The following is a 17674-nucleotide window of genomic DNA, read 5'->3' on the forward strand; positions in this document are numbered from 1 at the left end:
CTTTCTTTGGCTGACAATAAACAATTAGACACTCTTGTGGTGTTCCGTCACTCACCTGTATCATAGTGGATCAGTAGATTCTTTTTGTGATCTCCGACTTCCAGGGGTTGGAACTCCACCGTCACCTGCATGCTGTCCCCAATGTCCAGTGTTCCTGACAACGGCTCCACACTGAATGGTCTACAGCACATGGAGACAAAATGGTCAATATATGGAGGGGGTCTCATTTATGAATGAATAAATATACTGGACCCCCTGTGTGCTGGGTTTACTGGATAACTTTGTGTGGTGGGTACACGGTATCCCCTGTGTACTCGGTATACTAAGTGCGCCATGTGCTCGATTTACTTGAGGGACTGTGTACTGGGTATATTGGTCAGTACTTCACATATTATTATCCGCATATTATATTTTATTACCCCCCACATTTGGCGCTCTCACACGTACCTCTCTGTCAGAAATTGGAAGCAAGCTTGGCGATTCCCAATGTTTCGAACCAGCAAAGTTTTCTGGGAATTGTATTTCACAGGGCACACCTGGAAGCTGAACTCATCTGGAAAGTCTAACACAGCACGAGCGCCAATGGCTTGGATCGGAACGACAAACTTCTCCCGCTCAGTAATACAGATCACTTGGTGGAAATAATCCTGAAAAAAAGTATACAGCAATAATGAGATTACTGACACGTCATGTACAGTATATCCCATTTACCACTAATAATGGCTGGATGGGGGATGTACAGCAGAGTCATATGAATACTGATTAATATTACAATAATTATAAAATCTATAATAGACATAAAGACACATAACAAGCAGGTACAACATTCAGAAGAACATGACAGAAACACGATCAATAAGAAAATGTCTGACAGATGGAAATGAACAACAGTCTACCCTCCAACTACGGATGAGCTACAAATCCCTGCAGGCCTCATGACTTGAAATCCTTCATTCTGCAGGCTGCAACATGATGTCATCAATCCTGGACATAGACAACACTCCTAGATGTGATGTCAACACTCCTGGATACAGAGAATATTCCTAGATATGATGTCATCACTCCTGGACAAGGGCAGGGATTTGACATGTGACGTTATCACTCCCAGACACAAAGAATTGTCCTAGATATGAAGTCATCACTCTTGGACATAGGCAAGACTTTCACATAACATGTCATCACTCCTGGATGGCCAAAGCACTCATACTGTATATGATGTCCCCTTATATGATGTCATCATTCTTGATATCTCCAAAGTTCTCGTATATGATGTAATCAGTTGCAGACATTGATAATAGCCCTAGACACAAACAAGGAATAGTCCTAGATATGATGTCATCACTAATGGACATGGCCAATGCTTATATATGATGTAATTACTCCTAAAAATGGCCAGTACTCTCAAATATGATATTATCACTCCTGAACAGGGTCAGTGTTCTCATATATGATGTCATCACTACTGGACAAGGTCAGAGTTCTCTTATATCATGCCACCACGCTTGGACATGGTCAGTGTTCTCCTCCAACCCCAATTCCAAAAAAGTTGGGACGGTGCGTAAAATCTACATAAAAACATAATGCAATGATTTCCAAATCTCACAGACCCATATTTTATTTGCAATAGAAAACATATCAAATGTATAGTAGATTATAAAAGGAAGCCGCGCTAAACAAATGTAATAAAAATGATCGTGGTATAAGAAAAGCCAGTCTGTGTACCACTAAATCAATGAATGTAAACAGTTCTCCAATGATTGATAAAAGAAAAAGTCCAATGATTGCATGCAAGTGAAATGAACGTCTTGACACAAAACGCTACCAGCTGATGTGAACCTCCACCACATAAATTGCACGCATACCGGAAGGCAAGCTTAAGGAAGCCTGTAACGTTGATCAATATCTGGGCATATATCCAGCAGCAGCTCAATGAAGTGGCACCGAATGTAAACCGGGTGACCTCAAATCAGCGGGCATACAGGGCAAGGCATCAATCATGTACCCAAAGAGTGGAGAGGAAACTCACCATAGTGTAAATCAGACTACTAGAAATGTATTAAAATAAAAGGTTGTGGCTGGTACCTTGTCCTTGCCCCAGATATCCAAATTCATGGCCTCATAATCCTCTTTCTGCTTTTGCGGATGCACAGAAGCAGGCACCCACCTAAACATTTGGTGGACCTGTCCATTGGTTAAAACCTTTTGGACTGAAATTTTCCATATCCTTTCCATATTGTTTACTAGCTCACTGGACCCTGATCCAGCTACAGCCTTACTCAATAAAAAAACCCCAAGACATTACCCATCTTCAATTGAAACTCCTCCTGCAGGTTACCACTGCGGCTAAACAAACTATAGCCAAGGCATGGAAAACCCATCTTCTCAACATTACAGAAACCAAAAACAGAATCACCAGAGCCATGATTCATGCCAAAATACAAGCAGTCCTACTGGACAAAATTCCCAAATACGAACGCCTATGGTGGCTGTGAATTGACCACTTCATCCCCTCAGATTCCCTTGAATGCTATGAAAATTATGATGCCCAAGTCACTCAGATACAAATCTTCAACTCCACCCTAACACACCACCCTCCGGGACCCCCCTCATCTCTTCTCCCTCCTTCTCTTCATCCTATATCTTTCCCTTCCTATACCCTTTCCCCCCCGGCAGATTCCATACACACTAGCCATCCAGACTTACAATAATCCACTCTAATTATAAGGACATGCCCTGATCTCATTTAAATGAGATGTTTTAAGGCTTTGACCGACTTTATAACCATATTATACCATCACCATTCCCATCTATCATATGGTTAATCTTCTTTCCTCTCATTTTAATCCCTATATTGTTAGATGCCCCTTGTACACTGGGCTTCACATTACCACCTATTGCTACCACCTCTTCGAGGGTTCTCTCTTCCTGAAGCTTAGTGTACATGCATGGCATTTCTTGACCTCTAATATAATAGAACAATACAATAGTTATATACCTATATGTTCTACCTTGATTTGCCATTGTCCAAATGTGTGGGCTGTGACCCAAACAGTTAAACTTTACTTTTTTGGACCCTAAGCTATATTCCCCTTCTCTGGGGGCTACACTGTATGTATTTATGTTTTGTGAATGTTTTTTTTCCCTTTTACCAATTAAATATTTGAACAAGAAAAATATGGATCTGTAAATCATTGCATTCGGTTTTTATGAAGATTTCACTTTTTTCGGAATTCCGGTTGTATATGATGTCATTACTCTTGGACATGGTCAGTGATCTTTTATATGATGTCATCATTCTTGGACATGGTCATTGTCCTTTCATAAGATGTCATCACTCCTGGACATGGTAAATGTCCCCTTATATCAGTCACTCTCAACTCCTGTCTTCAGAACCCACTAACAGGCTAGATTTTAAGTATTACCTTGGGAGACGCAGACTATATACAGTGCCTTGCAAAAGTATTCGGCCCCCTTGAACTTTTCAACCTTTTGCCACATTTCAGGCTTCAAACATAAAGATATAAAATTTTTATTTTTTGTGAAGAATCACCAACAAGTGGGACACAATTGTGAAGTGGAACGAAATCTATTGGATTTTTGAAACTTTTTTAGCAAATAAAAATCTGAAAAGTGGTGCGTGCAAAATTATTCGGCCCCTTTACTTTCAGTGCAGCAAACTCACTCCAGAAGTTCAGCGAGGATCTCTGAATGATCCAATGTTGTCCTATATGACTGATGGTGATAAATAGAATCCACCTGTGTGTAATCAAGTCTCTGTATGAATGCACCTGCTCTGTGATAGTCTCAGGGTTCTGTTGAAAGCACAGAGAGTATCATGAAGACCAAGGAACACACCAGGCAGGTCCGTAATACTGTTGTGGAGAAGTTTAAAGCCAGATTTGGATACAAAAAGATTTCCCAAGCTTTAAACATCCCAAGGAGCACTGTGCAAGCGATCATTTTGAAATGGAAGGAGTATCAGACCACTGCAAATCTACCAAGACCTGGCCGTCCCTCTAAACTTTCAGCTCAGACAAGGAGAAGACTGATCAGAGATGCAGCCAAGAGGCCCATGATCACTCTGGAGGAACTGCAGAGAACTACAGCTGAGGTGGGAGAGTCTGTCCATAGGACAACAATCAGTCGTACACTGCACAAATCTGGCCTTTATCGAAGAGTGGCAAGAAGAAAGCCATTTCTCAAAGATATCCATAAAAAGTCTGGTCTAAAGTTTGCCACAAGCCACCTGGGAGACACACCAAACATGTGGAAGAAGGTGCTCTGGTCAGATGAAACCAAAATCGAACTTTTTGCCCACAATGCAAAACGATATGTTTGGCGTAAAAGCAACACAGCTCATCACCCTCAACACACCATCCCCACTGTCAAACATGGTGGTGGCGGCATCATGGTTTGGGCCTGCTTTTCTTCAGCAGGGACAGGGAAGATGGTTAAAATTGAGGGGAAGATGGATGCAGCCAAACACAGGACCATTCTGGATGAAAACCTGTTGGAGTCTGCAAAAGACCTGAAACTGGGATGGAGATTTATCTTCCAACAAGACAATGATCCCAAACATACAGCAAAATCTACAAAGGAATGGTTCACAAATAAACGTATCCAGGTGTTAGAATGGCCAAGTCAAAGTCCAGACCTGAATCCAATCGAGAATCTGTGGAAAGAGCTGAAAACTGCTGTTCACAAACGCTCTCCATCCAACCTCACTGAGCTCGAGCTGTTTTGCAAGGAAGAATGGGCAAGAATTTCAGTCTCTCGATGTGCAAAACTGATAGAGACATACCCCAAGCGACTTGCAGCTGTAATCGCAGCAAAAGGTGGCTCTACAAAGTATTAAAGCAAGGGGGCCGAATAATTTTGCACGCCCCACTTTTCATTTTTTTATTAGTTAAAAAAGTTTCAAAAATCCAATAGATTTTGTTCCACTTCACAATTGTGTCCCACTTGTTGGTGATTCTGCACAAAAAATAAAAATGTTATATCTTTATGTTTGAAGCCTGAAATGTGGCAAAAGGTTGAAAAGTTCAAGGGGGCCGAGTACTTTCGCAAGGCACTGTATAATATATATATATATATATATATATATATATATATAATACTGCAATCACTGAGCAGCAAATTATATCACCTGTGATGTATTTGAGCTATTTTGCAAACCTGGCCTGTTAGTGGGTCCTGAGGACAGGAGTTGAGAACTACTGCCTTATATGATGTCATCACTCCTGAACATGGTCAGAGTTCTCTTATATGATATCATCACTCATGGACAGAGTCACGATGGGTAGAGTGAAGGTGGTTAAACACAGGATTGTGGTTACCATCTGTCCCAGCAGATGCCGTTTGTCCCGGGTGTGCAGTTGATCCGAGGGAAGACAAGTCACTGGGGGAATACTGTTTATTGGTGCAGGTGATGCAACAGAATTTCTCAGACTTTCTAAGACATTAACGGCATCAGAGGGGAGCATCTCCCCAAGGCTGAGTCATGGCGACTGAATGTTTTATTAAACAAACTTACACACAAACATTAGTTCCTTAAAGGGAACTTAACACCTAAAGTTGCCTGTGCAACCAACAGATGGCCCTGATGCACCAGGGGAAAACATAAACCTTGTATTATTAAGGGTCTGGGTATAATGTGTGGCAATCACTGGGGGATATGGACACCTTGTGTGTATTGATGGGGTTGGCACACTTTGTTTACAAAAGACTTACAAGAAGCAGAATGTGTCCTGGGATGTGAGAAAATGGGGAATAATGTCACATTATAGGTCAGATGAAATACAACCTAATCTAAAAATGTAATTCATGAGTCCAAAGTGATGTGAGACCGCCCCCCCCCCCCCCCCCATAAGTCCACCTCTGGTCACCTTGTTCTCCTCGGGGGTGAACTGGATCCGGAATGTGGAGGGCATGCCCGGGGCCACTTTGTTACAAACATCATTGGGGCTGATGATTGAAAAGTAGGGCGAATTCTCCTGAACAACTTTCACCAGCCGCGGCACCTGCAACAACGACCAAATCAAAGGCATAAGAGAGTGGCAGAACGCATACTAAACAAATTGTATATTTATTACATTTGAAAAGATTATATACACCAAGAGGGGTCATGTTATGGCATCCTGATATCCATGTTTAGGTGGAATGTGTTAGAACAGCCTTTCCCAACCAGGGTTGCTGCAGAGACTGAGCTGCAGCAAACTGATAACCAGCATAGTGGTACTTGCATAATGTAGTCCAGGGCTGACAACACTTGGCAGGGCCAGCAATGTGGAACCAGTGGAGCCTCTGCTCTCACTCTTAAATAAGTAATCACTGACATCAATTATCTTTTCAACTGTCGGTAAGAGGAATCAATAACCCCCTAATTTAAGAGCTACTCTTTCCACTGACCCCCCAATGTAAGGAGAATTTTTCCCGCTGACTCCCCAATGTAAGGGGAATTCGTCCCAATGACCATTATTGTAACCATCATTCTTCCTATTAACCCCCAGTGTAAGGAACATTCTTCCCACTGACCCCCAATGTAAGGAGTATTCTTCCCACTGCTCACCAATGTACGGAACGTTCTTCTCACTAACCACCATTGTAAGTGGCATTCTTTCCACTAACCGCCAATGTGAGGAGCATTCTTCCCACTGACCCCTAATACATAGGGCATTCTTCCCACTAACCACCAATTTAAGGGACATTCTTCCCATTGCCCCTCAAACTAAGTAGCATTCTTTCTGCTGGCCATCCATGTAGAGAGCATTATTTCCACTGACTACCTAAGGGACACTCTTGCCACTGATTCCAAGTGTAATAGGCATTTTCCCACTGACCACTAATGTAACCAAGAGTTCCCGCTGACCTCCAATGTAAGATACATTCTTCCCACCTATCCCCAATCTAAGGAGAATTCTTCACCCTGACTCCCAAAGTAAGATATATTCTTCTTACTGACCCTCAGTGTAACCAGGCATTATTCCTATTGACCAGCAACAGATGTGGTGGCCTTCTTACACAGGTGTCCAATGTAATGGAAGCTTTATTTCGCTGTTCACAAATGTACAGGGCCTTTCTCCTCTGACCACCAATATAAGACACTGATCACACTAATATACGGGATGTCATAGTATTTTTTAGCAAGCGCTTTGTGAGACCCTGAGGCACCGGTTCCGCTGTGGGAAAAAGGTCAAGCGAGGCTGTCCTAGAATATTTGAAGCCCAAAACTCAATAGTGAGAGACCCCTTTGATGTCAGACAGTTCTGCCCTGTCAGCTGCCTAAATTCATGTTACCAATGCATACGGACTTCTAGCTCCTGAGTGACCATAACAGGATTGGACACAGGGCGCCCGGTAGTTGTTTACCTACAGAGTTGCTAATTCATACCATTAGACACACTCAGGATACTGGTGCGTACTATCAACATAAGGGTCACAGCAGAGCAGCAACTGTCATACATCAGACGACCTCTGACCTCCTATGGCCTAGAGTTTTCCTCAGACAGAGAAGTTTAAAGTGATTCTTTGTCAGTTTCACCAGCTGTAAATAGTCCCCTTCCTTTACCTAGTCACATATGTCATGTCGTGGAGCTTATACAGAGCTCAGGACTTTCTGCTGGCTCCCATGTAGCTGCATAGGATGGATGAACTGCCAATCACCAAGCCCCAGCACCATCAAATGGGAGAGAGTGTGTCTCATGCTTCCTCATAGTAGAAAGTGCCAGGCATTTTTGTAAATGGAGCAGAGTGGAGATAAGCATGTGCTGCTGATTGGGTCACTTGTGAACATGCTGGGCATTATTTTCTCCTTAGATAACCCACAGTGCTCCAGGAATCCATTGTCATGCAATAAAGGACAACTGTGGTTTTAGAAATTTTGTCCCTTAAGTAAACCCATTGCCCCACTGACTGTAGGTTAAATAATTACCTTGCTCCCTGCCTCCATGATCTTCACTGCACAGTCGTGATAGATATCGTATTGGCCTGGTTCTTTTTCTACTTCACAAATGCACCATGGCCTCATTCATTCCTATAGATGAGCTACACTAAAGGCAGCCTCCAACTAATTACTGGATTCAGGGATGGGACAAGGAGTGGGCAGGAGGGACAACTGCCCCGCACGCAGTGAAGCAAGGGGGTAAAGAATGGATGCAGGGTGGTACACCTATTCTAAGGTATGTATTAACAGTGGGGGAGGATGGCGCAGTTCTGGATTCTTGCCCTGGGATTTAGACAACCCTGTCCTGGTACTGACTGGAGTTTTAGGAACAAATGGGAAAGCAGCATGCATGTGCAGTGGGAAGAGGACACAGATGTGATGTTTTCCTTATAAAGGCAGGGTGGTGCCAGGTAAGATCACAGAGCAAAGATTGTTGGATCGGTGGGAAAGGTCAAGTATTTTACTAGGTGTGCTGTACTCTGGAGGACAACTTCACTTGTAAAGTAGTCTTTTAATATTTAATTGTAAAACAAAGATTGTATACAAAGGAGGAAGATATAAAACACCATTATCCTGACCTTGTCATTGTTCCTCAGCACAAGTGGCACCTCATACGTCTCACATGGCACATAGTTCTGGAAGACGATCTCTGATGGGAAGGGCTGGAACAAGGCTTGGTCCAAGTCTACTGTCGAGAACTGCAGGGCAAGCCATCATTATTACACAAACAATCACTAGGAACGAGGACACTGTCCACATAAGCTTACACTCTAAATTGGGAAAAAGGCTAAACAAAAGGAAGAATAAATTGTCAATAGTAAGTTTGTATTGGAGAGATGGTATGAACAGGAAGGTTTATTCACCAATGTATAAATACTTGGAGGGTTAGTAAATGCCTGGTGGCATGTGGAAGTGAGCTAAAACAATGAAAACAGCACAAAAGAAGTCCTGCATGGGCGAAGCACAGGATCTGTTTTAAGGTTTAAAGGATAGCCTAGGGATGCCACAAGATGCCCATTATTACCTTTAAGAAGCCAGGAAAGCCTCCTGTGTGCTCCTCTGATTTAGTTTTACTTTGTTACTGGGGCCTAACCTTCCCTGACTTTAAGGCTATGCTCCATAAACTGCCTAATCCCTGAATCCCTTTCATTCAACTGCCAAAAGCCATAACCTCTACCAGCCACAGACAGCTGAATGACCAGGGTCAGGCCATAGAGATAAGAGGGATTGGGATTTAGTTACAATTAGAGGCCTCCATACAGCCTGGGACTGATATCTAGGGCCTCCCTAGGTGTAAAGCTGGACTTGAGATCTGGGGCCTGCCTAGGCACAAAGTTGGTGCCTAATATCTAGGGCCTCAACAAGCACAGAGCTCAGCCTAAGATCTGGGACCTCCCTAGGCACAAAGCTTGGCCTAACATCTAGGGCCTCCCAATGCACAGAGCTTGGCCTGAGATCTGGGGCCTCCCAAGGTGCACAGCTGGGTCTAATATCTAGGGCCTCCCCATGCACACAGCTGAGCCTGAGATCTGGGTCCTCCCTAAGTACAGAGCTGGGCATGAGATCCGAGGCCTTCCCAGGCACAGAGATGGAGCTGGGATTCAGGGCCTCACAATGCACAGAGCTGGGCCTAAGATCTAGGTACAAAACTGGCTCCAATATCTAGGGCCTTCCCGTGCACAGAACTATACCTGAGATTTGGGGATTTCTCAGGTAGGGCCCAAGATCCAGGGCCTTCTCAGACACAGAGCTGGGCTGCATATGTGGTGCCTTGCCAGGTAAGGAACTGGACCTGAGATTTGGGGCCTTCTCAGGTAGGGCCCAAGATCCAGGGCCTTCTCAGACACAGAGCTGGGCTGCATATCTGGTGCCTTGCCAGGTAAGGAACTGGACCTGAGATCAGGGGGCCTCCTCAGGCACAGAGATGGGTCTGAGATCTGGGGCCTTCCCAGGCTGGGCCTGATATCCAGGGCCTCCGCAAGCTGCTCCTGATATCTGGGGCCTCCCCTGGCAGAAAGGAACTACTCTGGAGGCAAGGTCACGGCACTGGTATTAGAAGTTAATACACTTTGGACGATTCTTTGAAATACTATCTGAAACTTTTATTGTTGAAAATGTATCTGTCCTTGGTGATGAGAATTCCAGTGACCTTCACAGCCTCGGTAATTGTTTCTTAGTTGTGATTACATTTATTTGGATTTTATATACATGTATATGAATACAATTCACAATTGACATCACAGGAAAGCTTGTGATTGGTCAGGAAGCTCATGGGTGTAGCTCTAGCAGATATCACACCTTCTGATGGGTGGTCTCACTCATATCCAACAGTTCAATGATCTTCGGCAGATGCATCTCTCGTGTGTTGGCCAATCTCTGCTCGGTACTTAGTGACATTTCTCTCAGGAACACAGAGGGGGTCAGCTGCCAAAGAAAATATATGTGATTACAGTGTATGTTGTACCCTCATTTCTCAAACTACATCCTGTTCCCCACAGACTCCCAAAACACCATGAATATGAATCATCACATCATATGCCACCCTGATGCTCTGATCACCCCTACCCTACCCCCATACTCCGGCCTTGAAGAAGTGACAGGACTGCCTGAGGGTATAAGAAAATCAGAGTTGGAGTCCATTGAAAGGGAAGCCCACTCCATTACAGATTGGCTCATGTAGCTCTTTTGTTTTATTTATTTATTGTTACAAAACTGGATTTCTTCCTCACAATGCACATGTTTGGACGCAGAGTGGCAGCGCAATTCTTGGCATGCCGCTGATTCTCTAAGGAGCGGGCATTTTGCATGAACAGCTGTCTCCCTTCATTTGTCTATGCCCAGATAATCCCAGGTTTCAGTCACCAACATCTGTCCGCCTAAATCTCCCCACTGCGGATAAAACGCCGACCCAATTTATGCTGCAGCTATTACCGTTACAGCGGCCTCTTCACGTCTGCTCAGCTTGGGGTTGCGCGGTGCCAGGACTTTGCTGCTGAATTCACTGGGCACATCCTGCAGGGAGCTCAGGGGCCCCTGGAGCTTGCTGCTTGGCATGGCTGCCAACTGGTACATTCAGTTCATCTGTAAGATACAAACACAATTAGAGCGTTCACTAGGGAGAGAGGTGATATTACGGCACTCGATATATAAACAATCCCTGTCCCCAACAGACATCCCCCTAAATGTATCTCATCTTTCATATTATTCCTTAATAGGGACATAAACCCGTGCCAAACCAGTCCATACCAAAAATTGGAATCCAATATTAATATTAATAGTGTGTCACTGTGGGGGGACATTAGAGTGTAAGCTTCTCTGGTGCAGAGAATGATATGATTGACTCAGTGTTCTCTGTACAACACTGCGGTATATGTCAGAGCTATATAATGTATAATATTCATACTGTGTGACTGGGGGGGGGGGGGATTAGAGTGTAAGCTCTTCTGGTGCAGAGACTGATGTGAGAAGAGATACAATGCTCAGTAAGGTGCTGAGGACCTACAAACAGATTAAATATTTGGACAGCCTGCAAGCCCCCCACTATGGCGGGGTTGGAGGGGAGATGATGTGCACAGGTGAGATGTGAGTGGCTACATTGGGTGATATTGTGGAATGAGGTCTGGGGTCCAGTAATAGCTCTCTATGGAGAATATAGGGACAACACTTGACAGTTTTTTCAAGGCTCACCTCTAGAGATCAATCACTTGGAAAACAAATAGTAAGTCATATCAGAGATGTACCCGGGAAAGCTGATACCCAGACCTGCCACATGACTGGCATTTTACCAGCAGAGTTGACAAAAATATGACTTGAGGCAATGCTTTAATAAATGGTGACATGGGACTAGAGGGAATAATGGATTCCTTCCAGGAAAGCTGGCATCCCTCCAAGAGACTGTTCTTCCAGCCACGATGATCCCCGAGTTATTGACCTTAATATGCCTCCCTCTCTCAGGAGCCCATAGGTACTACATATCAGTGCTTAGTGCACCTGCCCTATGCCGCGTACACAGGAGCGGACTGTATGGCGTACTTAGTCCGTCATACAATCCGACGGACAGTCCGTCATACTTTCCAATGAACGGACTTGACCACACACGGATACCCAAACAGTCCGACGAAAGCTTGCGCGATGACGTGTACAGCACGTACGACGGGACTAGAAATAGGAAGTCCAATACACAGCAAAGCACCCTTCCGCCGTGTAAATCCTTTCTGGGCATGCGTCATTCTTAGTCCGTCGAACTAGCATACTGACAAGCGGATTGTCCGCTGAAACCAAAGTACGACGGACAGAATTTCGAAAAATCCGAAATTCTTAGTACGCCGGACTGCACGCTGAAAAAGTCTGCTGAAGCCCACACACGAGCGGACTGTCCTCTGAAATGTGTTTCGACGGACTAAGTACGCCATACAGTCCGCCCGTGTGTACGCGGCAGTACAGATCTGCATAGAGTCGGTATGTTCTACCCATGTTTGGGTGGGTTTCTTCCAGATTCCACAATCTAAAGATATAGAAGCCCTCTTCTTCTGTGTGTATATGGGGTATACATTAAAGTGTTAGCCCTTTTGGCTGTAAGAAATGATGTGAATATTTCTATGTGCTCTGGACTATGTTAGTGCCATGTAAATTCAGGAATAAAAATAAAAGCTGGCATACTGGCTGTGTCCACATATGTAGATACAACTTCGAAATGTCATGAAGCCCAATTAAACTGGCTGTTTAAATCAGCGGAATCTATCCCAGTTGCATAAAAACATAAGTGTACAAAGTCTACGCTTGGTTCACCTTAAAAAACAGTCAAAGCCTGAGAAGAAAAGCCTGTATCCTGCCAGCATGCTTCAGAGAAGGACCCAGTGGAAGCAGTGGTCTCTCTACAGAGATCCGCCTTCTCTCCTTCCTCAGAAAACATGACCTTTACTGATTGGAGAGCTCAGGGAGGGGGGAGAGAGACCCCTGTTTTCACAGAAAGAACAAGGTTCCTCCTCGGCAGCATGCTGGCAGGTGACAGGCTTTTTTACTCAGACTGCAGCTGATTTTTAAAGAAAATAAATCTGTACACTTTTAGACACTTCTAAACCAGTACATCCTGATTACGGGATTACTATATAAAAGTACACTATATATTGCCACATTTACAATTGGCAATTTGGAATTGCCGGCAGAATCGCTGTGATTATGCCCACGATTCCAAATTGTGGTAAAATGTGCATTGCACATTTGATGTTGTTATTCTTACTGGCACCCCAAACATGATGCAATTTCACCGCAATTGCCACATTTAAAAATAGTGCAAATTTCATCACCCAAAAAGACGCATGAGCTTCTTTTACACAACAAACGTGTGTAGAACAACCCATTCAAGTGAATGGTGTGAAAATGGCACACTCAAAATCACAAGAGAGAACGCGAGTTGCCACTATGTGAGATGTGAAAAGTCTAGAAAAGCAAATAGCTTACTTCAGCAAAAAAATTATCACAAAATAGTCCACAGCTCTGGTTCAATGGTAAAAACAAGGTAATGGCTCACTGCCAATCGATTGGTCCCACATTGGGGTTTTTGGGGTACCCCGTTTGCTTCGGGGGTCCCAAGGAGAAGGCTCAGTTTCAGCAACTGTGGCTCAATCCCAAAACTCTGTTAACTCAGCTCACTCACAGATGGGTGCCGACTCTTTCCTCTTCCTTTTCTGGACTCTAATGCCATGTACACAGGGCCGTTTTTTCCCGTCGGAATAAACTCTGAAGGTTTTTCCTATGGCGTTTCAACGGAATTCCGCTGAAACTGTCTTGCGTACACACGATGACACCAAAGTCCGACCGTCAAGAACGCGGTGACGTACAACACATATGACGGGACTAGAAAAAGGAAGTTCAATAGCCAGTAGCCAATAGCTTCCGCCTCGTACTTGCGTCAGAGCATGCGTCGTTTTTGGTCCATCGGAACAGCATACAGACGAGCAGTTTTCCCGATTGGTTTGGTTCTGTCGGAAATATTTAGAAGATGTTCTATTTCGAGGTCCGTCAGAATTTTTCGACGTAAAAAGTCAGATGGGGCATACACACGATCGGAATATACGATGAAAAGCTCCTGTCTGACTTTTTCTGTTGGACATTCCGCTCGTGTGTACACGGCATTAGGTATCTGGGTTAACCCATTCAGGACCAAAGTCCCTGTAATCAGGGTGCGGAGGTTCTTCCCACCCAAAACTCTTTGATCCTATGAGATTCCGAGTCCCTAATAAGAATTTAGCAATCCGGAGAACACTGAAAGTTAGTCCTCTCCTCTCTATTGCATGACTACCCTGTAACCCTACCCCGCATGGGTGAGAACCCCTGAGTATTCAACATCAGCTTCAAACCCCCTTAAAGGGACCACAACCCAAATAGTGGGGAAATATACCTGTTGTCCAGGACCCATCCCTGGTGTCCTGTATTTACTGTATATGTACATACAGATTTCTCTCTATATATAAAATGAGGACATAGATGGGATGTACTATATCTATTATATGTATATTCAGATTTTATATATATATATATATATATATATATATATATATACTGAGGACATGGATGGGAGATGTACTATATATAATATATGTATTTATAATCTCTGAGCGCGGAGACATAGAAGGGGCAGCGCTAAGCGTGTCCTGAAATCCGCAGTTGATGGTTGGCGGTACAGGAACGTTAATCCGTCCTTAGTGAGCAGATTACATCTGTCGGGGGGATTAGAGCTGACCTGACGCTCAGATTTTGGGATATTTCCTGTAATATGAATGGCCCCCATCACTAGCCCTGTACAGAGTGTCCTACATTCACAGCATGGACAGCAGGGGGAGGCAGAGATCTGATAGAAAGAAGTACTGGCCAATCAAATTGCAGTTCACCCTAAAAATCTACAACTCAACCTGAACACCACTTGCCCTGGCCAATACTTACCTATGACTCAACCTGAACCCCACCTACCCTGAACTGAACTTGTGTACGACTCAACCTAAACACACCCTACCCTGACCTGTACTTGTGTACGACTGAACCTGAACATCACCTGCCCTGGCCTGTGCTTGTGTACTTCTCAACCTGAACACCATCTACACCGACCTATACTTGTGTAATACTCAACTGGATCTCAACCTGCCCTGACCTCTACTTGTGTACTACTCAACCTGCACTCAACCTTCCCTGACCTGTACTTGTGTACCTCTCGACCTGAACACCACCTGTCCTGAACTCTTCTTGTTTATGACTCAACCTGAACCACACCCACCCTGACTTCTACTACTTGTGTACTACTCACCGGATCTCAACCTGCCCTGACCTCTAATTGTGTACTACTCAACCTAAACAACCTGCCCTGACCTCTACTTGTGAACTACTCAACCTAAACACACCCTACCCTGACCTGTACTTGTGTACGACTGAACCTGAACATCACCTGCCCTGGCCTGTGCTTGTGTACTTCTCAACCTGAACACCATCTACCCCGACCTATACTTGTGTAATACTCAACTGGATCTCAACCTGCCCTGACCTCTACTTGTGTACTACTCAACCTGCACTCAACCTTCCCTGACCTCTACTTGTGTACCTCTCGACCTGAACACCACCTGTCCTGAACTCTTCTTGTTTATGACTCAACCTGAACCCCACCCACCCTGACTTCTACTACTTGTGTACTACTCACCGGATCTCAACCTGCCCTGACCTCTACTTGTGTACTACTCAACCTAAACAACCTGCCCTGACCTCTACTTGTGAACTACTCAACCTAAACAACCTTCCCTGACCTCTACTTGTGAACTACTTAACCTATAAACCATCTGCCCTGACCTCTACTTTTGTACTTCTCAACCTAAACAACTTGCCCCGACCTCTACTTGTGTACTACTCAACCTAAACAACCTGCCCTGCCCTCTACTTGTGTACTACTCAACCTGAACATCACCTGCCCTGATTTCTAATTGTGTACTACTCAACCTGTACACCACCTGCCCTGCCCTCTACTTGTATATTACTCAACCTGAACACCATCCGCCCTGACCTCTACTTGTGTACTAATTAACCTGAACACCACTTGCCCTGCCCTCTACTTGTATATTACTCAACCTGAACACCATCCACCCTCACCTCTACTTGTGTTTAACTCAACCGGAATATCACCCGACCTGACTTGTACTTGTGTACTACTCAACCTGAACACAACCTGCCCTGACCTCTACTTTGAAATGACCTGCATGTCACCTACCTTGATCTTTTTACGTAGATATGACTCAACCTGACCACCACCTGCTCTGACCAGTACTCGTGTATGACTTCTCTATGTATGTACGACTCAACCTGAACCCAAACCCCCCAACTAGTACTTAATCTTAACCTGCCCTGGACTCTACTTGTATATAACGCTACTAAACACCAACTGTTAAAATCTGTATACGGATTTGCTGAACTTCATTTTGTCTGTGTTCTGTGTCTCTCCCTGGTTGTGCTCCTGCATTGTCATCCTATCACACGGGCTTCTGATGGAGACTACAAGTGCATTACCCTGGTCATGGTCTCCTGTTATCATCATAAGGAAACCTGTTATGAGAAGGGCAGTCTTTGCTGGAGTGCATATAGAGAAAAACTGCCTGCAAAAAGGCTTTAGGAGATCTGCAACACTGAAATGCACTGAGCAGACTAAATTTAATCTAGTTCAGGTTTGCATCTATTTTAAAGATGTCCGACACATGGATGAGAAGAGGGTGGATGGTTTACAGAAGGTGAAAATATGAATTTTTAAACTTCACATGAGATACATTCTCTCCACCACCAGACGTGACTCCAACTCTGACCCATGTCAAGGGCCAGTGGGTGAAATGCTTCAGAAGGCAGAGTCACATCTGATGAGCTTCATCAATTAAGCCCCACTGGGTTAGGGTTTGCAAAGTGTTTCCAAAGCAATAAATGTTAACGCACGGTGGGGATTGTTCCGGTGTGAATTGCGTGGTTGCAGTGTGTGTGGGCTCATCTGGCAATAAACCGAACAGACATCTGAACATAGAGCGATTATGACTTGGACAGATAAAGGCCTCGGTCATCCGAGTGTACTACAGTATCCACTTGACCTCTGGAAGATTTACCTCCTTCATGACCAGGCCATTTTTTGCTATACGGCACTGCATTACCTTAGCTGACAAGTGCACAGTTTTGAGACGCTGTACAGGAATTAAAATTATATTTTTTTCTCCCACAAATAGAGCTTTCATTTGGTGCTATTTGATCACAACTGTGGTATAATACAGGTATCTGCACCCACTTCCGGGCATAGAGAGCCACAGAATATCTGCAGCAACCCACCCCCCTTCCATTGTGTTCTGGGAAACACACCACAGTTCCCAGAACACAACGGGGACCAGTGAAGACGCGCATCGCGACTCGCACATGCGCAGTAAGAAACCGGGCAGTGAAGCCTCAACGCTTCACTTCCTGATTCCCTGACCGAGGATGGCGGTGGGGGCAGCCGAGAGACGAGCGATTGCTTGTCATCTGCTGCCGACACTGCGGGCAACCTGGACAGGTAAGTATTTGTAGCTGCTGGCTTTTAATAATTTTTTAAGGTGGCGCTCCGCTTTAATATCTACTTTATATCACATTGCTACTTGCATATTGTACTTGTTTGTAGCTTAAATATTGAAATTTGCACTTAAAACTGCAATTTTGTAACTCTTGGAAATGCCAGTAAATTTCAAT

General features: G+C 44.4%; 1 protein-coding gene across 5 annotated transcripts in view; it reads right to left on the bottom strand.

Moving 5' to 3' along the window:
- HYDIN (HYDIN axonemal central pair apparatus protein) overlaps positions 1 to 17674 on the bottom strand; it is a 141844-nt gene that overhangs the window by 117229 nt on the left and 6941 nt on the right. For 4 of the 5 annotated variants that reach the window (XM_077453559.1, XM_077453550.1, XM_077453575.1 and 1 more), the window contains exons 2-7: positions 10874 to 11023; positions 10241 to 10366; positions 8521 to 8640; positions 5886 to 6020; positions 448 to 647; positions 56 to 180 (exon numbers count right to left, since the gene is read on the bottom strand). In XM_077453559.1, coding sequence (XP_077309685.1) covers positions 56 to 180; positions 448 to 647; positions 5886 to 6020; positions 8521 to 8640; positions 10241 to 10366; positions 10874 to 11014 — 847 coding nt within the window. In that variant the 5' untranslated portion in view covers positions 11015 to 11023. The remainder of the gene's footprint in view (positions 1 to 55; positions 181 to 447; positions 648 to 5885; positions 6021 to 8520; positions 8641 to 10240; positions 10367 to 10873; positions 11024 to 17674) is intronic. The other variant, XM_077453565.1, reaches the window with a different exon arrangement.

Source organism: Lithobates pipiens, unplaced genomic scaffold (genome assembly GCF_037356315.1).
Source record: "Lithobates pipiens isolate NorthernLeopardFrog02 unplaced genomic scaffold, aLitPip1_a1.2 Scaffold_10, whole genome shotgun sequence".
NCBI classification, from domain to species: Eukaryota; Metazoa; Chordata; class Amphibia; order Anura; family Ranidae; genus Lithobates; species Lithobates pipiens.